The sequence below is a fragment of the Pteropus vampyrus genome, unplaced genomic scaffold (assembly GCF_000151845.1).
Source record: "Pteropus vampyrus isolate Shadow unplaced genomic scaffold, Pvam_2.0 Scaffold81, whole genome shotgun sequence".
In the NCBI taxonomy this organism is placed as follows: Eukaryota; Metazoa; Chordata; class Mammalia; order Chiroptera; family Pteropodidae; genus Pteropus; species Pteropus vampyrus.
In genome coordinates this window covers 8146455-8166653 of record NW_011888862.1, presented here as the reverse complement: position 1 = coordinate 8166653, position 20199 = coordinate 8146455, and the positions used below count along the sequence as shown (strand labels likewise).

At 39.0% G+C, this 20199-nt stretch overlaps 2 protein-coding genes across 8 annotated transcripts in view; both read left to right on the top strand.

Moving 5' to 3' along the window:
* The window catches only part of RPS6KA3 (ribosomal protein S6 kinase A3), a 98696-nt gene extending 91139 nt beyond the window's left edge, over nucleotides 1–7557 (top strand). For all 6 annotated transcript variants that reach the window (XM_023532341.1, XM_011363034.2, XM_011363032.2 and 3 more), the window contains 2 exons: nucleotides 1406–1546; nucleotides 2199–7557. In XM_023532341.1, coding sequence (XP_023388109.1) covers nucleotides 1406–1546; nucleotides 2199–2321 — 264 coding nt within the window. In that variant the 3' untranslated portion in view covers nucleotides 2322–7557. The remainder of the gene's footprint in view (nucleotides 1–1405; nucleotides 1547–2198) is intronic.
* Nucleotides 7558–12162: 4605 nt separating this feature from the next.
* EIF1AX (eukaryotic translation initiation factor 1A, X-linked) overlaps nucleotides 12163–20199 on the top strand; it is a 19283-nt gene continuing 11246 nt past the window's right edge. The window contains exons 1-3 of one of the 2 annotated variants that reach the window (XM_011363031.2): nucleotides 12167–12420; nucleotides 18084–18167; nucleotides 20049–20152. In XM_011363031.2, the coding sequence (XP_011361333.1) occupies nucleotides 12405–12420; nucleotides 18084–18167; nucleotides 20049–20152 (204 nt within the window). In that variant the 5' untranslated portion in view covers nucleotides 12167–12404. Of the gene's footprint in view, nucleotides 12421–18083; nucleotides 18168–20048; nucleotides 20153–20199 lie in introns of both variants that reach the window. The other variant, XM_023532339.1, reaches the window with a different exon arrangement.

The following is a 20199-nucleotide window of genomic DNA, read 5'->3' as shown; positions in this document are numbered from 1 at the left end:
TGTCGGTTCTTTCTCTTAAGTATCTCAATTCCATCCATATTTCTCCATCTTTTATACCCACCCCCCAAAGCTATCATTCTCTTGCCAGTCTCAAATTCGAATCTCCAGGCTTGCCCTCCCCAATCCATTTTCCTCCACACTTAGTGAATGTAATCTCTCTAAAGTACAAACCTGACCGCATCTCTCCTTTGCTTTAAATGATTTGCCACCAGAAAAAGTCCAAATTTGCTAATATGGCTTATAAGGGCCTTTGTGGTCTGGCTGCTTCTTACCTCTCTCACTTTATTTGCTGCCATGTTCTCCTTCACAATTTATGCTGCAGCCACATTGCATTCTTTTTCATTCCTTAATTGTGACATGTTCTTTCCTACCTGAGGACTTTCCTCCAAAGGTACTCAGTTCTACCTCCCTGAAATGCTCTGTCAATCCCTCCCTTCTCTAATCCAGCTCCTGCTTATCCTTTGGGCGTCACATTCCTCTAAAGAAGTCACTTCAGGGCCACCCTGCCCTGTTCAGGTCAGGTCTCTCTTTGTGTTCCTCTAGCTGCTCCTCCTATTTATTCATCCCATCAAAGACCTTACTTAATATTTGCTTTGTAGTTGATTCTTTGTCTCTCCCTTACTGGGCTGAAAGCTTCAGGAGGTCACAGTTCATTTCTATATTGTTCACTGCTAAATACCCAAAGCCTAGCAGAATGCCTGGCCTTTAACGGATACTCGGTAGATATGTTTTGAATGAAAAATTAAACAAGTGGTACATGGCTTTTATAAATCACAAGTGTGTTATTTGGGAGAGTATAAAACTATATAGCAATTACATGGAAATCATTTGGATAGATAGAAAGCATTTGTCTCTGGAAGAATAGGATTCTGGGTATTCAAATTATTTTGCTTCTCTATGTTTCTGATTTTTCTATAATGCCTGTGCATTGCTTTTGAAGTAGGAAAAAAAAATTTAAATGCTATAATCTTGGGTAGCATTTAGAGCCCTCCAGTTAAATTCATGTTATTGGACAGTTCTGCTTTTCAGTATTACCAGCAGCACAAAAAAATCTTAAGTAGCTGAAAATTACTTAAAAATAAACCTACAAAATTGTGGAAACCTCAGAATATCTAAGGGGGAAAAAAGCCGAAGTATTTAAAGATACATAAAACGTGGTAAATTTACCCTTTGTAATGCACCAAAATCACTGTCACTCGGGGAAGAGAAAACAGAGACTTAGGTTTCTGCTTTTTAAAAAATAAAACAAATTGTCATGTTGACCAAATTGCTTTGAGCTCCAAGGTCTACCTACTACCAGGAAAAAATAGTATCATGGTAAGGAACTGTATTCAACAGTATAAAGTGCTATAGATAGAAAACAAAAATACTTAAGTTTGTTTTATTGTTATTATTCTCATTACAGGACCTGGTGTCAAAGATGCTTCATGTAGACCCGCATCAGAGACTGACAGCTGCCCTTGTGCTCAGACACCCGTGGATAGTCCACTGGGACCAACTGCCGCAATACCAACTGAACAGACAGGACGCACCACATCTGGTCAAGGTGAGCAGCCCCATTCAGGCCCTATTTTCCATATGTCCTTCAGGAGAGACCAGGAGACGCCCTCTCCATGCCGCAGTACCTTTCCCTCTTGCTGTCTCTCTCAGCCTGCACTCAGTTCTCCTGTGGGATTCTCTTACAGTGGGTGATTTAGAAAAGAAAAAGGCAAGCCATGCCAAATATTGTAATAAATCTAGTTTAAGAATGATTTCTTAATTTGTGAATCATCAATCAGAGAAGCTTATGGATTTCTTAACTTTTCTTCATATTGTTTTTTCTTATGCACAACCCAAAGCAAACTTTGAGGTTGTCATCAGAGGCAAAACTCAAGTTCCAAAAGAGCATGCCTTGCCGCTTCTCATATTAAAAAATCACAAAGAAAAACAAGTCAAATAGCCCTGAGAAAAGTGGAGACTGCTTGTTATAAGCTCATCTCTGTCCTTTCTCATCCATAATTTCAACCTCCCACATTGGCCTCTTCTTTTTCAGTTAAATCAGAGGATTTGACCAGTGTGGTTATTTTGATTCTGAACCTAATAAGATCTACATAAATTTGCTAATGAAGAAATTATCTGGGAAAATACATCTTCATTTCATATTCTGTGTACAACTTCCCTTTGTCATTTTTGTTTTGACTTTTCTTTCATGTTTTCAGGGTGCCATGGCAGCTACATATTCTGCTTTAAATCGTAATCAGTCACCAGTCTTGGAACCAGTAGGCCGTTCTACTCTTGCTCAGCGGAGAGGTATTAAAAAAATCACCTCCACAGCCCTGTGAAGCGACCTCAGTGGATATTTGGTACCGTGGTGTAAGCTGATAGCACAAGTTCTGGCGACAGGTAGCACATATCTGAGAGACACCTGCAAGCACACACTGTCCCAGCTGGTACCCATAATGCTGCTGCTCCTGCTGCTGCTCCCGCTTTCGTCTCTTCTCGCTTTAAATGATTGTTAGCAAGTTAGATTTTCCTGGAGCTTCGATGAAATGAAAATGGAAACATGACGAAGATATATTCACTGAATCAATAAGAAGAATAATGAACATATGAATACCACCTAAAAATACACTGAATAAAGTACTCTACACCATATAGCATTATTTTTATAGGAAATATTTCATGTCCCTTAAATATTCTTTGTTAGTTATAGGGATGGACAGTTTATGTTAAGCACTTAGCTTAATCCGTTTATATTAGCACTGTATCCCTTGTGCCATCCAACATTTTGTATGTTTTTGTAAACAGTTCATATACAGTACATTTCTGTACTGCTTTCTTTAATGTATACATGCCTTGTTTAACTTGGAATCTATTATTATTAATCAATCGACTATTAAATCTGGTTAAATAGTTCACCTGGATTAACAGTATTGTTGGACAGCCCTAAAAACAGCCAGATTGTGGAACAGCTGTTGAATGTAATCCTTCCAAAATGTACATATCTTTCCCCATGTCTGTTTCACTGGTTCGCTCGTTTGTTTCTTAAAGTCAGGTGCTGTGTCAGACATACCTAGAGAGCTGTTATGGCAGAGAAAGTTATATGTGTGCAACATGGCATCAAGACTACACCTGTGAAGTTAGTCCATATACTTTGCAACTCCTTAAGGTTCCTTTTTCTTTCATTAAGGAAGTAGTTCTTGCACTTTTAATCTTAAACGATGTCCATACTTAGTATTGGCATATAACTTGGAATTTTGCCAGTATACATCGAAGGCCTTTTGGGAGTCATGGTGAAAAAATTGGCAAAGCAGAATTTAGCAGCAGGTCATTCAAGTCCCATTGGATATTTTTCATGTTTACATAGATCAAATTGCAGAATTTAGCATACGAACAACAGGATACCTGTTCCCGTATACCTGTGAGAAAAGTAGGCTTTTTCAGAAAAAAGGTAAATAATAACGAGTTCTATCCCATTACGATGCTCTATATTAAACACTAATTTGAATGTAATAAAAGCCACAGGCCTCCCTCTATATGAAATTGGATTTAAACTTTCTTATTCTAGGGAAGAAAACTTTCGTGATCAAACAATATCTGTTCTAACCTGAAATCATAGCTAAGGTAGGCTAAGTGAATGTTCAGCATTGAGTGTTTTCTGAATTTTTCCTGATGATTTATAACCATGCAGTGCTTCCTTTAACTTTAGAAATGGTCAGTTTTCATAATGGTCACTGGGTCTACTGAGATTACAGTATTCATCATCTACATCTAGTTTGGTAGTTTCCATAGTTTTATTTGATTAAAGAAACTTCTGTATTCATTATTTGTGTCTTGGCCAAATTACCTAGCATGCATCAGTATATGATATGAAAAACATATGAGCAAGGAAAAAGTGATTCAACTTACCTCATCAAGAATGTGCCCAAACAGATCTTTCTTAGTTGTGTACTAAGCCATTTACATCAGAAGTCTTTTTTCCTGCCAGAAGCTTTAAATCTCCTGAGAGTACGAAGCCAAGAAATCATGGTCTATCTAACTGTCTCGGAAGCCACTTGTTATTCTTTAATTTCTCCTCTATGCAATTAAAGAGGAAGAGAAAAATCTATAACATTCCTTTTGCCCAAGTGACACAAAATGATTATTGCATAGAAATCAAATGTAAGTTTATCTTCAATAAAAAAAAATGTATGAGGAGAGATTTCAGAAGATCTAGATGGAGAAAGTTTTTTAAGTCTTGAGTATATGGATGGTAACTATTAAAAGCTGCTTTCCATTGCCTGGAAAGAAAGCTTTTCTTTTTTCTTTCTCTATTCAGTGTTTCAAATCACGGTCATCCCAAATTCTTGTTGCTTTTAAAATGTTAATGGAACTCTGACCATATATTTTCAAATTTTTGACACTGATGCTGTCCCATAATTACTTAGGTGTATTGTCCATCATAGTCTTTTAGAACCAGAAGTAAATGTATGAATCCTTAACTTCCCATTCAGTTTTTTTCCCTCATAACACCATGCTGCCTTCCCTTCATATCATATCACCCAACCAGGAGCTGAGTTGTTCAAAAACTACATGTTTCCTGAGGCAGCCCTCTACTGGTATATGAATGCCAAGTTTATCACTTTTCAAAAATACTGCCTTCTTTGCCTAGTCCACCTACCAGTTTTATTGGAGAAAAGCAAGTTATATGTTCACAAAACTGAAGGCTTTCTGCCTATAAAGCAGTTCCTGAGCATAATTTATTTTATCTGTGGTTGTGGTGTTCCTATTGCCTTTGACTTCCAGCAGACAGACTCAGCCAACAGTGTGCTCTAAAGGTAGTGCTTGTGCTGAGTGAATCTTTCCATTCATTTCTCCAGGTCCAATTCCCCCAGACCTCTACGGTTGTAGTGAGGCCCTTCACCAGGTAGTACTGCTGGTTACCGGGGCTTCTTCCAGGAGGTTTCAGTTCAATCTTAAAGATATTTCAATGTGAAAGAAGGAACTAAACTATCAGGCCACTTTCACAAACCTCTTAGTTTATAACCCAAACTAATACCCAGAATGGTAGATTGCATTTAACATTGCTAAGCACATACTGGAAAATACAGATTACACTACCATGTATTTTATATCTTCCCTTTCAAGTGATGATGTTGAACCTAAGGTAAGTTCATTGTCCTTTTAATTTTTTATATAAATTGTTTTTGTTCCTTCTAATTTGTAGAGATGTCTTCTTTCTAAGTACAATAGACCCTGGACTTTAACAGATTTTATATGGATTCATTTATTCACAGGCAACCCTAAAAGTCCAAAAAACGTACTAATTTTGACAAGGCACAGAGCTGAGATGCTGTGAGGCCGATATATGGGAAAAGTCACTTAGCGAGTGTCTGGAGAGGGTGTGGTGTGTATATGGCAGAGATTCCACATTTCACGTGTGGTGGGCTGCAAAGAGCAGGTTTGGGTCAACCATTTCCCATCTGTTTTGAAGAAGTGGTTGCTGTTGGGGCCAGGGGCCATATCATGGGAGGTGGGGCTGGCCTGTTAGCTGTGCCCTGCACCCTCAACCCAGAAGAGATTTGAAAGGAGAGCGGGGTGCAACGGCTTCATGAGTAGGCAGAATGGTTTGGGTAGGAAAGGGGTTGGGGTGGGTCCAGCCTGGGGTGAGAAGAAAAGCATTCAAGACTTGGGGGTCTTGGTACAGATATGCTTAATTACCACGGAAGCCAGCAATACACATCTCAACATGACTTTGATATTCTCTACTTCCTGCCTTTTACAAATGTCCTAAAATTTTTCAGCTTGCTTTACTGTATTTTATAGAGAAAATTGTCTCTTATGGTGATACCGAGCATTTGAGACTTATGAAGGCATCAGAACAGATATCAGGAATGTAAAGGGTCAGAAAAGATCTGCTTTCTGAGATTAACAAATATGATGGGTTTCATGGCTGACTGGGTGCTTAAACCAAGAGATTCCGCCCCAGTCCTAGAGTTCTGTCCTCTGAAATGTCCAACTCCTTGTGGCTAGCAAACTGGATGTATACTTTGAGCCTTATTTAATTCACAGATAAGTTAACTCAGCATTTTTATTTCAATAAATGAAAATAGTCCTCTTTTCACCTCCAGATTGCTTACATTTTGCTGGTCTCCCCAAGTGACCATTGGTGGAGACCAATTAATGAAGGAATGAAATTCGCTTTCTTGGGACTGTGGTATTCTACAAAGCCATGCTTAACCACTTTTTCTAGTGAAGAATCTACAGAATGATAATACCTAAATATGGATGGCCAAGAAGAATTTGTATCTACAGTGTGCTTTATGTATTTTTGACACTGCTGTATTCTGTGTGATCGAGTGACTTGTAACTGGTTCCAATGTGACTGAGTGTTCTCAAAGAATTCTAGTAACTAAGTTGACTTAATTTTCTTAATTAAGCTTTGTATTACTATCAGTCTCACATTTACCACTTTGATTCCAGTCTTGTAACTGTTCATGACAGGGCATACCAAGGGTTGGGATAAGAGCCTACTTCCTACCTCTTAAGGCACTTTCCTCATTAATTTGCCATGTAACCTTGAAGTGCATGATAAGCTGTTTAAATGTCCATGACTTCTCCCAGAGCAACTAACAAAGTATATGATTGAATAGAGATTAGTGGAAAGGAAAATTAGAGACTAGATTCTGAGGTGCAAACCTCAAGAAAACCTCTTTAGAGCACATACCATTTGAGTACAATATATGTAAATGTATGTGAGAAGAGAGTCGCTATAATATTCCTCTAAGTAGATTAGTTCAATATCTAATGGAAGTGAAAAATCTTTACTCCTATTATCACTATAGTACTGAATGAACTGTATACTGAGTTTTTCAAACAAGTATTTAAATTAGAACTTTTAAATACAAAGCAAGGGCATACGGATAAAGGTTTTGGTTTGTGTTTCTCTAAGTGTAGTTTACCATCTAAAGTGTTTTTTTGTTTGTTTTTTTAATTTTAAAAAAGCTTCAAGGTATTGCCATTCCTTCGCATCCTTAATAATTATGGGTGATGAGTTTTTAAGTCTTAAAATTATGTACATGTATTAGGTTTATCTTAACTCTTACCCTAAACAAAAGGGAAGGTATACACCTAAGGGATGTAATTATTTTGCATTTTTGGCCATGGGTGGGAATGGGGTGGGCATCTACTTAAACAGTTTTTAAAAAAAAATCACAAGTATTTTTCTACTATTATATATGATCTTAATTTCTACTAGTTCTCTCTAGTAAGGCATGCCAGAAGCCCAAGGTACCATATCATGAGTTCATATGTATTGTACCTTTTATTGGTGGTTAAATCGCATCAGATGCTTGGCACTGCTGCCATAATTATGAAATGCTTGTAAAGGATTAAATATCACTGAATACTTTAAATTGTTTTACTTAAGAGTCTAATCTGGGAAGTTTTCAAATCATACTATTAATGTGTAATCTAAGCTCTTTCAGATGTATCCATGAATAATCTTGGAACAATATTGCTTGTATTCCTGTCACAGAACAGGTTTTGTAATCTTTAAAAGAAATGAAAATTTATATAATAAAGTTTCAAATAAATGCATGTATGTTCCTTTATCGGATTATTTCAATTACATGATGATCAGTCCTTCATATTATCAAATTATTCTATCCAAAGTATAAATCTATCAAGTTGGATTGATAGAACTTCAAACAGGAATGTTTCTGAGTTAAGTGCACACTAATTTTTCTGTGCAAAGTTTTGGTTAGCCTAAAGAGTTTGTCAGATCAGACCCACATCAGTCATAGATTTTACCCAAACCAAACTTGATTGTTCAGAGGATACAGGGTAATCATCAGGCACAGATGAGAATCTTTCCTTGGAGAAGTCCAAGATTATCAATTTAACTCCAAAATAACCTTTTTTCTCCCTCATTATAATACATTTTGGATTCAGAATTAAAGGACAAGTTTGTTTCTGAGCAATGTATGCGGAGATATTGTTTAAACAAAGGGAGTCATTTGGTTTTGCAACATCCTCTTTTTATGCCTCATTAATTACACAATTTAAATGATAAGCTCCCATTCTCCAGCCAACTATGCCTCATAAATCCATAAATTCCAGGTTTTACAATAAGCCATCTCTGTAGACCAAGCGTATCTTGCTAAAAGCATTTTAGGGATAAGGACTTTTTATTTCCTTTCTGCTAGTAAATATCATTAGCACATTTAAAAGGAAATTTGAGGTCATTGATTTCTGGTAGAGAGGGTTATAGGCCTGCAGTTAGCCCTTTATTTCCCAGTTGGTATTTTTAGTAGTTTTATATTATGGCATCTTATTTTGTTAGAACTGCCACAACAAAACACCACAGACTAAGTACCTTAGCAGAAATTGATTATCTCTTAGTTCTGGAGCCTAGAAGTCCAAGATCAAGGTGCTGGCAGGTCTGATTTCTTCTGAGGCCTCTGTTCTTGGCTCGTGGATGGCCACCCTTTTGCTGCCTCTTCATGTGGTCATCTCACCCCTGGTATCTTCCTTTTCTTTTAAGGATACCAGTCAAATTGCATTAGGACCCCACTGTAACAGCCTCATTTTAACTCTATTACCTTTTTAAAGACTAACTCCAAGGTACTGGGGGTTAGGGCTTCAACATAGGAATTTAAAGGAGACACAATTCAACCCAAACAGATGGTTTCGGGACTACCCACTTGGGTTAATTTGGGTATTCAGTTTAAGATGGATTGCTTCAATCCATTGCTTCAATATGGAGGCAACATAAGAATATTCCTCTATTTGTTTTCTACCACCGCTATAACAAGTTACCACAAACTTCATGGTTTAAAACAACACAAACTTACTATCTTACAGTTCTGGAGATCAAAAGTCCAATATGGGTCTCACTGGGCTAAAACCAAGGTGTCGGCCAGGCTACATTCCTTTCTGGGGGCTCTAAAGGAGAATTATTTCCTTGCTCTTCCAGTTTTTAAAGGCCATTTGCATTCCTTGCCTCATGGCCCCCCTCTTCCATCTTTACAAACCAGCAACGGTGAGTGGAGTCCTCTTCGCATGCACCTCACTGACCCCTCTCTTCTGCCTCTTCCACTTCTACGGACTCACGTGATTATATTTGGCCCAATCAGATAATCCAGAATAATATCCCCATCTCGAGGTTGCACCTGCAATCTTAATTCCCTTTGCCATGCAAGATAACGTATTCACAGGCCAACACGGAGTAGCTGCATCTGCCATGGTCAGTCTTCTGTAGCTTTGTAGATCCAGATATTAAATCTTGTTAATGGACCCTAAATTGATAGACTGGACACACACTAGCAAAGCTAGGTAAAGGAAGTGCAAGATGCTACAGGAATGTGTAGCAGAGTTGCCTAGGGATCAGAGTAGGCCTTCTAAGAAAACAATGATTATGCTGAGACCTAAAAGAGGAAGGAAGGGTAGAAGAGAACATTCAGAGAGTCAGTGTTAGAGGCACTCAAGAAAATAAAAAGTTCTGTATGAATGGAACTTAAGAAGCAAGACATGAGGCTCGAGAAATAGGCAGGGGCCAGACCATCAGACGTGAATCATACTAAGGAATTTGAATTTTATCCCTATGGTTCACTCCATCCCCACCCCCATCTTCATTCTTTATTTCCTTTGCTGCCAGACTAAGCCTCATGGACCTATAGTTGATCACCTGAATTTCTATGTCAGAAGCACCTTAAACTTCCTTTCATCCCTACCTTTATACTGCACCCACTGAGCAATAACTGATATATTGGAAGAAACCATGTACATTGATACCACTGCGATTTTATGTGTGTTTTCTAATCTTAGTACTGTTCGTCAATTCTTTTACGTTTCCTTGGTCAGATCCACGTTCTCATTTTCTTTTTTTAACGGCTTTATTGAGATATAATTTACATACCATATAGTTTAATCATTTAAAGCAAAAACATTAATTCAATGTTTTTGAGTGTATTTACAGAGCTGTGCAACCATTATCATAATCTAATTTTAGATCACTCTCTTCATCCCACAAAGAAACTTTGTACCAAGCCACCATTGTCTTTTGCTTGGACTATTACAGTGGCCTCCTGCATGGTGTCTTGTTTCTTCTCTTGCCCTTCTTAACACAGAAGCCAAAATGATGTGTTCAGAATCTACTGATTATAACAAGTGATCTGGTCTCTTTTTCTCTCCGATCTCATCTCCTCAAAGTCCCCTGGCTCACTGCATTCTAACCACAGTGGTTTTCTTGCTATTTCTTGACTATGCCAAGCATGCTCCCACTCAGGGGCTTTGTCCTTGCTGTTCCCTCTACCAACTATGTATTTTCTCCAGATGTCTCTATGACTCACCTCCTTCCAAGTGATTCTGATCATCAGTCAGATATGGAAACCATCCTATAATAGACAAATGAAGCCCAATTTTTTTTTTCCTTTGGGATTTTACATTGGGTAATTGACAGAGACTTTTGATTTTTACATATTTGAACTTCCAGACACTGGGAGTCAGACTGATTACTTACCATGTGTTAGGCACAATTGCTAAACACTGAATCCATTATATCAATTAATTTCCTCAACTAACCAATATGGTTAAGAACTATTCCTACATCCGATTTACAGATGAGAAAACTGAGACTTATAAACAGGTTAAGTAACTTGTCTAACATCATAGAGTAATAAGTTGCTGCAGAGCTGAATTTGAACCCAGGTCTCTCTAACTCCAAAGCCCAAATTCATGATCATTGTCCTTGAAACAAAGTTTAAATAAATTTCATAGGAATCCTTTCCTTCTCAATTGTGTAAACTGCAAAATATTACAAATGGAAAGAGAAAACCAGAACTTTTAAGTCCCATAATATTTCAGTTTCCCTCTAAAAAGTGCATCTGTCATTGGTTTCTCATCCTCAACTCTATTAATGTTTTGGACTGGATAATGCTTTGTTTGGGGGTGAGGGGCCAGTACTGTGCACTGTAGGGTGTTTAACAGTACCCCTGGCCTCTGCCTACTAGATGCCATCAGCATTGCCCTCCTTCCCCAGCCGTGACGATCAGAAATACCTCCAGACACTGTCAAATGTCCTTGGTAGAGAACCGATTTATTCAACGATTGTACTTTATTTTTCTGTCACTTAGGTGTAGTCCATTTCCCTAGAGTGATAATGTTGAAACCGTAATGTTTGCAGAAATGGGATTTATTTAAAATAAGCTTACTTAAAAGTGAAGCTATTTGTCCTACATAGTCAGCTGTATTAGTTTGCTGAGATTACCATAATACTACTACAGACTGGGTGGCTTAAACAACAAAAGTTTATTTTCTCTGGAGGCTAGAAGTCTGAGATCAAGTTGGCAGTGTTGGTTTATCCAGAGGTCTCTCTCCTTGGCTTGTAGATAGCCACCTTCTGGTTCACGTGGAGTTCCCCCTCTGTGCCCGAGACCTAACGTCTTCTTTATAAAAGAACACTAATTGCATTGGCTTAGGGCTCACCCTAAGGACCTCATTTCAACTTAATTACCTCCTTAAAGACCCTATCTCCAAATACAGTCACATTCTAAGATATTAGAGGTTAGGAATTCAACATATGAATTTGGGGAGGACACAATTCAGCCTATAACACTGAGTTTAGGTCTTCAACCCTCCCTTCCTCCCTTTATTTCTGCGTGTACTGAGCACCTACTATGTGTCAGACATTCTCCTAAGTGCTACTAATAGTAACTAATAGATGTGGTCTCTGCCTAATAAGGTTCGCAGTGAGGTAGGGAAGACATATTAATAAAGTAATAACACGTGCCATGCAAGTATTATGCTTTGGTAATGGGGATGTCAGGAAAGCCTTGCCCTTCCCCGCAGACTCTCAACCTAGTTGGTTGGGCGAAAAGGCCAAGTTAAAATTGAAATGTGAATTAGAGTTGTTGAGTCAGCTGCTCAAACCCAGAGTGCCTCCTTTGTCACAAAGCAGCAGAGGTCTGGCGTCTGCCGGCAGCGCCGGCAACCTGAATCTGCCCTTTACTGTGACTCCTGGGCCCCGCCCATTCTCTCCCTGACTGCCCCTCCTCTCGGCTCACGACCCCGCCCCCGTGTGTTCGGCCAACTTCAGTGAAAGCAGAGGGAGCGCGTGTCACTCTGTTCTAACACTAGGGGTCAGTAAGCCACGCCTGCGCAATAGGGCCGGGGGCGGGCTCAGGCGGTGTTGGGAGGCGGGGACATGAGACGCAAGCAGCCGCGACGCCATTTGCTGCGGCCGAACGTGGGCGCAGGCGGATCTCGGAAGATCTCCGTCTCACAGACTTTCCAGCGCACGCGACCCGGCCTCTCGCGCCTGTTTGGTTCCGCGCGGTCCCACGCGTCGCCCCACGCGCCCCTAGAAGGAGTCACCGCCGCCGTGCCGCCGCTGCCGCCGCTCCCGGAATAGAAGTCAGAGACGCCGCGAAGCCTCCGTCACCGCCATGCCCAAGAATAAAGGTAATGCCGCCTGGACCCCGGGACCACGACTCCGCTCGGCCGGGTCTCCCCGGCCCTGCCTGAGGCCTCGGGATAGTTCAGGCCTCAGTGACCTTCCTCTCCGCTCTGCAAGCCGGCTGCTGGGCCATCCGGACGCGATTCTGGGCTCGGGAGAGGAGCTGGGAACTTAACTCCTGTCTTCCAGTTTGGTCACATTGGGGTGGAGCCGACGCCATTTTTGTAGGGCCTCCTGCGGGAGAATGGGCTTTTGCTCCCGATTCGCGCCAGACGATAGGGACCTGTGGGAAAACCTCCCCCGGGGCGGCCTGGGTTTCGCTAATGGGCGCCTTTGGTCTTCCCGGGCAAGGGGAGTTAAACCTGGAAGCCGTTCTTAACTTTCAGAGGCTGATGCTCGCTTTAGTAACCATCAGGTACCCCTGCATGGGTTCCTTTATGGACAGTAGGATATTGTTGAGACTGCCCCTTCTCCCTTATAAACAGTGTACGAAACCTTGATGCATTTTTAAGGTTCATCTCGAGAGATATACTCTTCGCCATCCCTTTACGGGGTTTAACTTTTTTCCCCGAACACTCGTTCCATATTTAGCCAAGTTTTCTACTTTTCCTTCGCATCACGTATAATACATATCGGGGTGGGAGTAAAGATCTTTTAAGTCACCTTCGTTCAGAAGCTAAACTTTCACAAATTATCAGACTCGAGCATAAGTTTATTCGGTATTTTTTAAATGGAAGGCCTAATGTAGGTAAAAGCAGACCAGTCCTAAAGAAATTCTCCTTTTTTTAGACTTAAGGATGTTTCTGCTTTTTAAATATTCTTATAATTTCAAAGGAGATCGTGTCTGTAGGAAGTGGGGAAAAACACTTTCTGACAGGAGAGGAGAATATTTCACAACCCACAAGAAGTTTCCTTTGGTTATTCATCCTGAGACCCCCTGCCTGACCCCGGCCTACTTCTGTTCTCTTTTCTACTTCCCAGCTGGCTCCAGGGATTCTACCTCATTTCCTCTGTTATTGTCACTACTCATTTTATCTCTGGGGATTTTTGGTTGCGGTTCTGTGCAAGATTTGGTGCAGCTCTCTCAGGGCACTCCACTTTATTGCCCTTAGAAATCTAACTCATAGGTCCTTTTCGTAGCAAGGATATTAATGCTAATTCTGGAAAGGAGACAGGGTAGTAAAATAGGGTTTTAAGAGTCATAGCTTTCTTGTACTCTATATCATCTTTTATTCGCTCAGATGGTAACCGATTGCTTCAATAGGTATCTTATTCTCACTTTTATTTATTTCTAGTGATGAGATTTCCAATTCCCTCACTAGCCTGTAAGCTCTAAAGGGCAGTACTAGGATCTGTCTTAATCACAAATGGATTGCTAGCACTCGACACTTAGTAGATGCTCAATAAATATTTGTTGCGTTAATTCATCTCCCTTCTGTTGACTCCACCCTTAGGTGAATAATAGGTTTCCCTTTGGTTCCAAGTGGACAGGACTTCGACATTAAGTCACATCTAATTCACTAGTCTCCTTTAAAGTTCATTCCATTGCATAGCAATAAAATAAGGGGGCGATCAGGGTATGGTTAATTTTGGTAAATTGACAAGCGAGGAATCATTCTTTTATAAATAACATTTGAGGCGTGCAAAAATTATAGATAATACAATGGACATCTGGGAATCCATTACTCTGAACTTGAGAATTACAACACAGATTCAGTTAAAGCCCTCTGCATCCCCCTCCCCAATCCCTTTCCCCTCTCACCACCATTCTGAATTTAGTGTTTATCGTTCCTATACATGTAAAACCAATCTTCTCTTAGTAGTAATTTTACTTAAAGGAACAGTACTTTTCAGTACACTTGAATTTTATGACATGAGGTTTAATGTAGAAATAAATTTATGTTAATATTTATGTTTTTCTTCATTGGAAAAGCCAGAAGCCCTGCGAATATAATCTTGGTGGTGGTTATACAAGAAAGGATATAAATTGCCATAAACTGTGTGTCGAAAGACTTTTGCTTATTTCCTCTAGATTCTGTCAGCATGTTATCTCAGGAAAAAGAGCTTCCTTTGGCCCACTCAGAAGAGTATTTGGGGTAAGGTATTCGTACACTTTGAGGAAGTTACTACCTTTGATTTTTAAATTACCGTTCCTTGAGGAATATATGGACTACTCTTGACTGATTCATTCAGAATTGCCAACTTGGATATATAACTCAGTAAACAAAGCAGGTTGCCCTAATGGAGCTTTCTTTCTAGTTTGAAGATCTGGCCTGATTAATGGCTTGAAGCAGGAGATAACTTTTACTTGGGGATTTATTTGGTGTGCCCTAAGAATACCTCAAATACTGAACTCTTAAGGACTCTGGGTGGGTCAGGAAATTTTAGAGGCCCACCTAACCAGAATACAGAACATGTGAGACTGCCCCCAGGACAGGGTATGTCCGCTCTATGCAAGTTAAGTGTCTTCATAGTGATCAAGTGCACATTCTTTATTCTGTTGCGGCTGTGAACCTTTTGCTTCTTCCAGGCTCTTCCCATGAGTCCCTTAGTATTACTACCACTTATCACCTTTCTCCTACCTTTTAGAAATGGCTCCAAATGTGGTTGAGGTTCTGGGAGGGGAACGAAATGCCGTGGAGAAATATCCTAATGTGGGGGCCCGGAACAAAAAAGATGATGTTTGAATCTGGTCACTCCCACTCACTGACTAATGTTAAGTGAGTCACCTCTCTGAGCTTGAATGGACGCACTGGTAAATGGGATAAATGACTATTAATCGCCTCAGGGTGATCATGACAAGTAAATGGATGGCATTGCATAGTGGTTAAGGACATAGTCACTGGGGTCTCACATCCTAGATCTCACTTCATGTGATGTAGCTTCGAATAAGTCACTTAACTTTTTGAAGATTATTATCTCTTGAGAAATAAAGACAAAATTTCATAGGCATAGATGTGTTAGGGGTGAGTTACTGGGGCAGCGAGAAGTCTACTTGGATAGCAGCATAAGGTAATGGAAGTATTGAGAGGTAGATTGGTGGCATGTTTATAGGTTGAGAGGCACATTCTTTAAGGTAGTTATGTACCAGTAACAGAAACAAGGATGTTGACTAAGGATCAGCTTTGTGAAAGGAAAGTAAATTGAGTTTTGAATAAAACTGAGCTCGAGATGACAGCCCATTCACTGAAATGTACTGAGCCATTAGAAATATGAGACCAAGGCTTAGTTGAAATAGTGGACTGAGGTGTAAAATTACTAGCATAGAAGTGATAGGTGAGAAAAAAAAAATTTCCTTAGAACGTGGGAATTTCAACTTAATGAAGTTTCAAAGGGATAGACAGAATGAAGTGGGGCTGATGAAAGGTCAAGAATAGTGCAAGTGGCCTCTAAAAGTCAGAAAAAGGAGAGTTGAGAAATGGTCAGCAGTGTCATTAAAATGCGAAAAACAAGGGGAGAGGGAGAATGATAGATGTTTAAGGACACCAATAGATACAAGAGTTCAAAAATCCTGAATTGTTCTAATTCCCTCATTTTAAAGAGGCTGAAACATTCTAAGAAGTTTTTGTGAAAGCCCCATGTATCCTTTACTCCTCCCTTCACATCTGGTCACAGTTCTCTTGTTTCCATCTCTTAATATATATAGAAAAATATTCCTCTGAATAGTATTCCACTGTATGGATGTAGCACAGTTTACCCGCTCACCTACTGAAAGACATCTTGGTGGCTTCCAAGTTCCTTTCCTCTTCATGGCTAAGTTTGGCCTGCTTCATTCTGTGGGTAATAAGGACAGTGACCTTCTTAACCAGTTTTCCCACCCAGAGGATCATGTCACACCTCTGCTTTTGGTTGAAGTAGTTTGTATTTAAAAATTTTGAATGGTAAGTATATTCATGATTCAAATTTCAAAAAGTATAAAAAGCAAAATCTCTTTCCTAAATGTGTCCCATAGCTATCCAGTTCTCTCTCTCACAGGCAGTCAGTGTTAACTTTTTGTTACATGCTCTTTCAGAAATATTTTATGTATATATAAGCAAATATGAATATGAATTTCTTTTTTTTTTTTTTTACACCAATGGTTGCTTTATGCTCTTCTTCACCTTGCTGTATTTATCTTTTAAATAGGAAGAATTTCAAATATATACAGAAGTAGACTAGTACAGTAAACCTCCATGTACTTCTCTCCTGGCTCCAGGCATATTACTTCATAGCTAAACTTGAAGTTTTCACACCAAATCGAGATCCAGATATGGTCTGCACTTTGCCATTGATTGATAACATCTGTTAAGTCTCTTTTGAATCTGTAGGTTCCCCATCCATCCATGTTTTTTTTCCTCTTCATGATGATTCTGTTGAAGAAAACATTGTCTTGTAGAATTGCCCCCACAGTCTGGATTTTGCAGGTTGTGTCCCTATTTCACCTTGCCTTTTATTGTTTTTTTTAATAGACTTTATTTTTCAGAGCAGCTATATATTTATAGATAAATAAGCAGAAAGCACGAAGTTCCCATGTACAGCCCCCCACCAGTTTCCTCTTATTAACATCGTGCACGAGCCAGTATAGATTAATTATTATTAACTCCAGTCCATAGTTTATATTAAAGTTCATTCTTTATGTTGTACATTGTATGGGTTTTGACAAATGTCTAGTGACATGTATCCACCATTACAGTATCATACAAAAAATTGTCACTGCCCTTAAAAGTCCCCTGTGCTCTACCTCTTTATCTGTCCTCCCCATCTCTTCCATGACTCCTTGCAACTACTGATCTTTTTACTGTCTCCAGAGTTGGCTTTTTCCAAAATGTTACATGGTTGGAATCATAATTGAGCTTTTACAGATGGCTTCTTTTCACTTAAGGGTACATTTAAGGTTCCTCCATGTCTTTAGGGGGCTTGATAGCTTATTTCCTTTATTGCTGAATGATATCTCATTGTATAGCCATACGACAGTTCATCCAGGCACCTAGTAGAGAACATGTTAGTTGCTTCCGAGTTCAGGCAGTTAGCACTTTGCTTTTTAACTTCAAGTATCTTGCTCAGTGTGTCCTACAGCTAATGGGATAAAATTCACACCGTCAGAATTGCCAGTTGTTGCTCTCCTTCCACCACCACAAAATCAGTGTGTCCTGTTCCAGTAGTTATAACTTTTCCTTTTTTCTTTTCTTTCAGTCATTTCCGTCTTGTACTCAGACCTTTCATGGTGGTTGGGGGGAGAGGGGTCAGACACAAGAGAGACAAGGCCTTTTTATAAAATTTATCAAGACCCATTACATATCTCCTACCTCGGCCCATGTGAGCCACGTAGGAGGGATTCACTGAGCACTGTAGTCAACCAAGTGGTCATTATCTTTACGATCCCTGGCAGTTTGGTCATTGAATACATATGTCCTTAGAAAGAGATCTATATATTTTTTTATAATTTCTACTTTTGGTTGGTTGGTTTGTATTTTATGTCAGAAATATTCCAAAAGGAATTTCCAAGAGGGGTAGGGGAGTGTCAATGCTTAAATGGTTAATATGATTGGAGATTGTAAATTTAATTTTATTATGTGACCAAATTAGGTGAATTTTACATAAAGCGATTTTTTTAAAAAACGTTTTGAAAGCTTCAGTTTCTTTTTATTGTTTTGCAGACAATTAACGTCTTTCTCTTTAAAACCATTAGGTAAAGGAGGTAAAAACAGACGTAGAGGTAAGAATGAAAATGAATCCGAAAAAAGGGAGCTGGTGTTCAAAGAAGATGGACAAGGTAAGCTTTCTCATAAGTTAGGTTTCTTTTAGTAATAGTTTTCTTTTTTAAATATGGAATTTCAATTTCTAAACATAAAAGAGAGAATATTTATAATCCTGAGTAATAAATCGCCTGTCCTTTTTTGCTCTTCATTTCTAATTCCCCATACTTCTTTGGGTAATCATTTCTTGGTATACTCAGTCTGTGTCGAAGATTGGTGGCATTTCTGTAAACACGTAGGTTTCATTATTTTTCGTGAACACTCATAAGAACGAATTGTACAGTTCAGAGAGAATTAAGCCTCAGAAGTGATGGTTTGACAATTCCATGATTTAGTAGACCTATTTTGATAGTAAATGGTGTTACGTAGTATGTTCAGTAGACTCATACTTGAGGGATGAATCTGAAGCCTTTCCCTCACTTCTCTAGTGCCATTAGCATACAATTTCATAAAATAGAATAACTGAAACTGAACAATCGACTAACCTTTTCAGACCAATTAAGATTTTGTAAGTGCCAGGCCAAGATATGTAACAACTGGTTTCCCATATTTATATTTTGAGTAATTTCAAACCTTTAGAGAAGTTGCAGTATTGAGTACAGTGAACTCCTTTAAACCCGTCATCTGGGCACACGTGTGTGTGTATTTTTCCTGAACCATTTGAAAGTTAGTTGCAGACATCACGACTTTTCCTTTACTACTTCATCATAGTCTCCTAAGAATAGGTATATTTTTTACAGAACTACAACAGAACAGTCAGGTAATTTAACATGAATATATTATATATTTTTATAATATATAATAGTTCATATTCAGAATTGTCCAGTCATCCCAATTTCCAGCACTTTTTAGCAAAGAACTTTTTTTTTTGATTGTCTTTTTATAAAACTTTGGTGGATTTGTTCATGCTGTACAAATAAGCCACTAAAAATTAAACATTTTCTGGCTAGCAGACTTTTTTATTTCTTTGCCTTAGTCATTCTAGCCTCCATTAGCAGTCGACCTGATTTTGACTGCCACTACTTATTCTTTTCCACATTTTTCCCCCACTTTGGAAGAGAGGGTACCTTTGAATTGACCAAGCATTTTGAGGCTCTAGGTTCACTGTAGTCTGAGTAACTCACTTCTGTGTGTCAACCCCGCATTCGAGCCTTTCAGTTATATCTTAATGTATTTACCAATTAGTGGCTGTCCTCTTTGGAGGTTAGTCTGATGTACAGCTTGAGTAAGCTAATGGTTCTGAAGTGATGTGCCTCCTCTCCCCCATGTCTTCCGTCATTTAATAACAGAAGAGACAGGCCCATGTGCAAGCTAATGCTCATAATCTCAGTTTTTCAGATGGCAGTGAAACCAGGTGGCTTCCTGGGTACCAAGGTTGTCATTTTGCCTGAGAGCATCTTTCTAGCTTTACAAAAACTTGAGAATAATCACTAAGATCGTCTAATTTAACAAAGACATTATTAATGCTTAAGTTACTTTTATTTGCCAAATGTACCAAATATTGTGTTGAGATTAGCCTCTAAATGTTCTGAAGGAGAGGAGACCCAAATTTGGGCAAGGATTCAAATGTGAAAGTTTGGGAAAGTGTAATGTACATTTTGGGACAAGCCACCTTGATCTCCAAAGGTGAAGCATGGTCATGAAGACATTAGTCAGTTTGCTTCTCAAAACGAGTACATAATTAAAACATTTCTGATGGCAGCAAAAGCTTGTCATGTAAGTGGCATTACAGAGTTTGGTTCTGGCTCTGTTGTTAACTGGTTGGCGTTTATCACTTCCTTTTATTTATTTTTCTCTATTCTCAAACAGTATATCTATGTCAGTTTTATGTGAGCTTTTAAGTTGCTTTTATCTGAAGTCGAACAACATATCTTATATACTCTTTTTCCCTCCTTCAGAGTATGCTCAGGTAATCAAAATGTTGGGAAACGGACGATTAGAAGCCATGTGTTTTGATGGTGTAAAGAGGTTGTGTCACATCAGAGGGAAATTGAGAAAAAAGGTAGGTATAAAGGTTTGTTTTAATTTAATATAAAATTGTGAGTAAGA